The sequence below is a fragment of the Triticum urartu genome, chromosome 5A, assembly GCF_056163025.1.
Source record: "Triticum urartu cultivar PI428250 chromosome 5A, HENAU_Tu73, whole genome shotgun sequence".
NCBI classification, from domain to species: Eukaryota; Viridiplantae; Streptophyta; class Magnoliopsida; order Poales; family Poaceae; genus Triticum; species Triticum urartu.
Genome location: NC_141877.1, coordinates 137,583,538 through 137,590,870, shown reverse-complemented (window position 1 = coordinate 137,590,870; position 7,333 = coordinate 137,583,538). Strand labels below are relative to the sequence as shown.

The 7,333-nt window shown below is 44.1% G+C and overlaps 1 protein-coding gene across 1 annotated transcript; it reads left to right on the top strand.

Moving 5' to 3' along the window:
• The first annotated feature begins 5,729 nt into the window (after nucleotides 1–5,729).
• On the top strand, nucleotides 5,730–6,519 carry LOC125508175 (protein RALF-like 33). Its single transcript, XM_048672782.2, has one exon. It carries the CDS (start codon nucleotides 5,918–5,920, stop codon nucleotides 6,284–6,286), a length of 369 nt encoding a protein of 122 aa, XP_048528739.2. The 5' UTR covers nucleotides 5,730–5,917; the 3' UTR covers nucleotides 6,287–6,519.
• Nucleotides 6,520–7,333: the final 814 nt, after the last annotated feature.

Below are 7,333 nucleotides of genomic sequence, written 5' to 3'. Positions count from 1 at the left end.
TGCCTGCAAAATGACTGAATGAGACTTGTACAAAAGAGTTTATCACCAATATTAAACTCTCATTTCTAAATTATTTTATCATACCATATTTTAAATTTTTCTTTGAACAACTTGGCATCTTCATAAGCTTCAATTCTGCACTCAAAGAACTCATGTCAAGTAGCCTATTTTCTCCAGCAAGTTCAAAATCATAATTAATTTCCTTAATTGCCCAATAAGCTTTTATGTTCTAACTCAAAAGGTAGATGACATGCTTTTGCACAAACCATTATATAGGGGACATTCTCGTAGGATTTTTATAAGCAGTTCTATAATCCAGAGTGCAACATCTTGTTTCTTAGAGCAAATCTTTCTAGATTTATTAACAATATTTTCCAAAATTAGTTTGATCTCTTTGTTTTTTAATTCTACTTGCCCACTAGACCAAGGATGATAAGGTGAAGCTACTCTATGGTTTACATCATATTTAGCCACAACTTTTCTGAAAGCATCATGAATTAAATGTGAACCACCATCAGTCCTAAGATATCTAGGGATACTAAAGCTCAAAAAGATAACATCTTTAAGAATTTTAATAGAAGTATTAGGATCAACACTTTTAGTTGGAATAGCCTCTACCCAATACATGACATAATAGCAACTAAAATATGAGTGTTACTATACGAGGAAGGAAAATGTCCCATATAATCAAAACCCCAGACATCAAAAGGTTTAATAGCAAGTGAATAGTTCATAGGAATTTCTTTAAATCTACCAATATTGCCAACTCTTTGACATTCATCACAAGATAGGATAAACTTACTTGCATCTTTAAAGAGAGTAGGCCAATAGAAATTGGATTGTAATACCTTATGTGAAGTTCTGTCTCCAGCGTGGTGCCCTCAATATGGACTGGAGTGACACTTCCTCAAGATTTGTTCCTACTCATTCTTAGTTATACAATGTCTAATACCATCTACTCTTTCTTTACAAATGTGGGTCATCCCAAAAGTATTGTCTTAAATCAAAGAAGATTTTTTATTTTTTGATAGGTAAAGTTAGGTGGCAAGTATTTGGCAACAATATAGTTTGCATAATCAGCATACCAGGGATTTTCACGAGAGGAAGCATTACTAACAACTAATTTCTCATCCAGAAAACTATCATTAACAGGAATAAGATCATCAATTATTTTTTCCTTCCTAGAAAAAATATCAGTTACAGGATGTTCATCTCCCTTTCTATCAACAATATGCAAATAAAACTCTTGTAATAAAAGAACTCATCTAATTAGTCTAGGCTGAGCATCCATAAGATATTTAATAGCAGCATGATCAGTGTGAATGGTTACTTTAGAATCAACAATGTAAGGGCCAAACTTATTACAAGCAAAGACAGGTGCTAAATATTCTTTCTCAGTAGTAGCATAATTTCTTTGGGCATTGTCCAGAGTCTTGCTAGCATAATGAATAGCACTCCATTTCTTATCAATTCTTTAACCAAGGACAACCCCTACAACATAGTCACTAGCATCACACACAATTTCTAAAGGTAAATTCCAGTCAGGTGATTGAACAATAGGATCAGTAATGAAAGATTTCTTAAGAATTCCAGAGGCATCTCTACAATCATCATCAAAAACAAATGTAACATATTTTTTGTAAAATATGGGTAAGAGGCCTAGAAATTTTAGAAATGTCCTTAATGAACCTTTTATAGAAACTAGCACGACCAAGAAAACTTCCTATACCTTTAATATCTCTAGGGCATGAAATTTTCTCAATAGCATCTACCTTTGCTTTATCGACCTTGATGCCTCTTTCAAAAAAATTATGACCAAGGACTATAGCTTCATTTACCATGAAGTGGCACATCTCCCAGTCCAAGACAAGATAAGTTTCCTCACATATCTGCAAGACTTTGTTAAGATTGTGCATGCAATCATCAAAATAAGTCACATTGATGGAGAATTGTCCATGAAAACTTCAACAATTTTATTGCAGAAATCAAAAATATGACAGTTGTGCTTATGCATGTTTGAAAGGGTAGTAGGTGCATTGCATAAACCAAGGCATATGTCTATAAGCATGAGTTCCAAAAGGACAAGTAAAAGTGGTTTTCTCTTGATCATCAGGATGAATAGGTATTTGAGAGAAACTAGAATAACCATCTAGAAAGGATAAGTGTGTATGTTTAGATAATCTTTTTAGCATTTGATTAATAATAGGCAAAGGATAATGATCCTTCCTAGTAGCTTTATTTAATTTTCTAAAATCAATAACCATCCTATAACTAGTAACAACTCTGTGTGGGATAAGTTCCTTTTTATCATTAGGAATAACAGTAATGCCACCTTTCTTAGGAACACAATGAACAAGACCTACCCATCTACTATCAGCTATAGGATTATAACTGCCTCCAAAAGGTTTAATATTTCATTTCTTACCATTTCCTCCAGAAACTTTGCAAACTTTGACCAAATTTATTGACAAAACTATTTATATCTATAATACCAAATATATAAATGTGGAACTAATTATTATAATGAATCTAATGATATATTCATGGCATTCTAAATGTAAATATTTTTCTCTAGAAATTTGCCAAAGTTTGCGAGGTTCTAAATATAAATGTTTTTCTACATTGTGGAACGAAGGGAGTATTTCATTGCAGGAACCTCACGAGTCCATCAAGATCAGTCATTAGGATGATAAGACGGCACACATATACAAAACATTGATGAAACTTAGCTCCCTGAGTCGAGAACGTATGACTGCCTTCCATGCGAGCATAGCTGCTCGTATGGGAGCTCGTATGATCTCCAGACATCTTCATAAATTGGCCAGAACCTTCCCGATCTTGCTCTGGTTTCGTCCCGGTTTGTTCCTGCGGGATCCTTGGCAGATAAGGCATCATTTGTGCAGGGATTTGACCCCCCTAGAGCCCGTGGATGAAAGTGAGGAGGCTACATCAATGGAGGAGACCCGAAGAGGCCTCCTATATGAATAGCTCCAATCCTAGCCGCCGGGATCATCATCCTCATTCCACCACAAGTTCGCACAGTCACCAGGAGGCTCTCCCATCTCATCTAGAGGGAGGCCTCTCCCTCCATCACCATCTCCACAAAGGCCACACAAGAGGAGGAGGAGAAGGCTCCGCCGCCATCACAGAGCACTGGGCATAGGCAGGGCGTGTCGGTACCCATCTCCATCTCCGTCCTCGCACATGTATTTTGTAAGATTGAACATGTTGATGGCAGCTACAAATCATTCCTCTTTGTGTGTCTATTCATCCATGTTTGAGTAATTGATCCGGTTCTAGGTTGAGGTATGATCTAGTATGCACAACTAGTCTTTGTGGCTTTGTTTAGTATTTACTCTCTTTCGTATTGCCACTTAGACGCTCCTCTACTACTAGTGAGACCGAAAGTTCGATGTTGATCGCCATCGATGTCGCTCGTGCCATACGGCGGCGAAGCAGGGAGCGTGTTGTCCTTGGAGTGTCCAACGCTCATCGGTGACAACTACACTATGTGGGCGATCAAGGTCGAGGCCAACCTCGACGCGCATGGGCTGTAGGGGGCGGTGGCTCCGACGGACGCGACGATGGCGGTCGACCCGAAGAAGAACAAGACGACGAGGGCTTACCTACTCGGAGCGCTCGCCGAGGACATCCTGTTGCAGGTGTCGTCGAAGGAGGCGACATCGGAGCTGTGGACGAGCCTCAAGGCACGATTCGTTGGTGCGGATTGGGTCAGGGTGGCTCGGCTGTCCACGCTCTTCAGTCGGCTGCGCATGGCAGACGGCGAGTCACTGGATGCATACGCCGGCAGAATCGGAGGCATGGCGGCGCACTATGCGGGCTCGGGACGACGCCGACGACGCGACAATGGTCAAGAAGCTGCTGGACATGGTGTCGGACCGCCTATACGTTGCGGTGGTGGGCACAATGATGGCGTTGTCTCGCGCCGTGGTGGCGTCGACGACAATTGGGTCTAGCAAGGTCGTTGGTCTTTCCTGAAGTGGAACAATGGAAGATGACTGCGATGGATTCTAAATCGTGCGCATGCAGTGCATGTTGAGAGTCCTGTAAACCGGTTGGTGCTATCGGCTCTCTATGGGGTCGCTTGATGAAGGCCATCATATTAGATGATATGCCTTGGCGCAAGGTTAGGACTCATCATCAAACTTATAGATGTAGCGATAGAGATGTCCAGGAAGATGGCTTTGGATTGATTCATGTATTTGTTTTGCCGGACTCTGTTGAATATATAATTTAGTAAGAAAAAAACGCATCACATAGGAAAAATTCCTAAAAGATAGAATCCTACAATAATCTCATGAATTTTCTTTGTACCAAGGAGGTCCCCTAAAGTGCCATTCTTTTTTAAAAAGAAGAAAACTTCATCGAGTATTTAATTCGTATATGGCTTCATACTAAGGTGGTGTTTGGTTCTGTACTCTTACGACTTTTTCTAGTCTCAACTAAAAAGTCCCTAGTCCCTAAAAAGTCCCTCCCTGTTTGTTTTCAGAGACTAAAAAGTCCCTACTCCCTTCCTAGAGGTTATTAAATGAACATGTTGCCCCTAGTATATAGAAAAATAACAATCAAACCACACCATGGGATGGCGGGTCAATAAGTGCATGGAGGGGTATTGTTGAAAAAGTCCCAAAAAGTCCTAAAAAGACTCTCCTTGAGAGTCTTCTTCATTTAGTCCCAAATGGCTAGTTTAGTCTCTAAAAAATCCCTCCCGTTTGATAAAAAAGTTTCTAAGAGGGACTTTTTCTAGTCCCTACACAAAAAAGTCTCTGGGAACAAACACCCCCTAAGACGGACTATCCATCGGCAAGTTGACCATATGCAATCAAAACTAAAGAAAAACAAGAAATTCGTAGGAGAAAGAAGATACTATGAGAAATTAAGAAGGAATGGCCAAAGGATGACCGGCCTCATATTCAATCTGAAATGCATGAGTGCTGTCGAGGTTAGCACGTTGAGGGAAAACCAGAGATGAACAGAAGACCAGAATGTAAGCACGTAGTATGTTGAATTGTTGGTATGCCAAAACCACGTACTAGCATTGCAAAGAGTTGCTGCCCTTGTAAGGGAAAGAGGGTCAGTGACAAAGAGCTTGGATGTCTGGATAACTGCGTGCTATGCAAGGGAAGGGACGCGAGAGTTGCACATATAGCACAACTTTGTAAATCCACAGAATAGGTCCAGATTTTGCAGCGATGGCCATTGTCAGTACAATTTTAAACGAAATTTTACCATAACACAAACATCCCTCTCCTTTCCAATACACCGTCTACCCTTAAAATTCGCTCAATAATGGAGTAATATCATAAAAGGGCACCATCATCTCGTGGTAACTTTACAAATTTAGCAAGCCAACAGACAGTGGCCGAACACCACAGGAAAGCCCACCTGAAAAGCTGCCACCGTCCCACGATCCTCCATGTTCCCACAGCTCTCGTCCCATTATAGTCAGGTTTTAATCATCCAGCGAGCTTTGCGCCGATCACATACCGCTATTACGACCACGCGGTTCGTCTCATCGTCCATTGCCTGGCTGCACATGGCCATTGTCTCCGACGACACGCTTCCTCCTCCTCGTCACATGAGTTGTGTCCAGTTGTTGCGCACCGCACCGCGCCGAATCCAGTCGCAACGCGGCCGCATCGCGCCGCGCTACCGTTCTCCTCCGCCCCGCTCCGCGTCTTTATTATTTGGCTCGGGGGTTGGGACCCCTTTCTATTTCACCAGTCCCACCCCCGCCGCTCCCCAGCCTCTTCCCACTTTATCCCTCTCGCCCACCTCCCTCCTCTCCTCTCCTCTCCCCTCCTCTCGTCACACCGCGCCAGCTAAGGCTTCGCTGTGCGCTCCCCTCCCCCACGCGCATTCATTCTCGCCCGCTACCCCTCGCCGCCGCCGCGCCATGGCCGGCGTTAGGAGCCTCGTGCTGCTCCTCCTGGTGCTCGCCGTCGCGCTGTCCGCCTCCGCCTCGTCCATCGCCGGCGGGGACCACCTGCAGCTCGGCCTCCTCTCCGGCGGCGCTGGCCGCGGGGAGTGCAGGGGCACCGTGGCCGAGTGCGGCGGGGAGGACGCGGAGGGGGAGCTCGGGTCCGCGTCGGCCGAGGCGCACCGCCGCGTGCTGCAGGGCCGCGGCTACATCAGCTACGGCGCGCTGCGCAGGGGCACCGTCCCCTGCAACCGCCGCGGCGCCAGCTACTACAACTGCCGCCCCGGCGCCCAGGCCAACCCCTACCACCGCGGATGCTCCCGCATCACCCGCTGCCGCGGCTAAGCCTCGGATCCGCGCCCAGAGATCACGTCCTCTCAGTTCAAAAATAAGCTGCTTCTCGTGCTGTTCTTTAAGCGGTGCCACTAGTATACTGCTGCTGCTACTATTTATTAGTTAAATTTCTTTGGTTGTTGCCGCTGCTGTGTTGGCCTATTGGGACATTTGTTGCCGTCGTTGTTGTAAAGTATAAGAGAGATTTGTGCCTTAATATGAAGAGATATTTGTTATTCTTTGAAGTTTGCATGCCCCTCTTCCCTTCATCTTCTTGGAGTAAGATGATGAACTTGAGCTGCTTTCTTGTCTGTATCAAGAGAATGCTTTGCTATTGTTAAATGATTGGTGTCGGGAGAAAAATAAATTCTACTAGTACGAGCTTTCCTTGTGGCGTTCAGGTGGATCTAGAGCGTAGAACCATCTGCAATTTTCGTGTCTAGAGATGAAGTGCTATCACCAATTTGTAGATCTTGGCATGATGGAGGAGGAAGAGCTATATTTTGCTCTTCCTCCTTGCACATCGTTGCTGTTTATTTTTGGGCCGGGGAGGGAGGTAGGTAGGTTGGTTTGTTGAGGCAACAGACAAGAATTAGTGGAGGCCATGTTGCTCACTGCCTCACTTGTCGCTCCTGCCATCTTGAAGCCAATTCCATTTGCGTAGTACTACTACAGTAGTACCATAAATCAATCGAGGGTGATAATTAACTCAGTTAGTGGAGTACTACTACTAGTGCATCATTTCATTTCGCCAAGTACGGGGAAAAGGGAGAAGATTGAGTAATTGTTGCAGTGGTCATGAGCTGCGCAAATTGAACCATTCTCTTCTCTGAGCTACTCACTGTGAAATGACTCGATGTTGAGCTGCGGAATTGAGCCATTCTCTCAGGCTCATCCACTGTGAAATGACTCGAGGTAGTAGCTGATCATTGAAGTGAAAGGTTTTTGGAATTGGTGCTTTAAAATTGGCAAATGGGGTTGGTTGAAAGGAATAAATGCCGTGTCCTTGGGGAGATGAACTGGCTGGCGATTCTTTTGTCCCTCCCCGCCGCGTGTCCT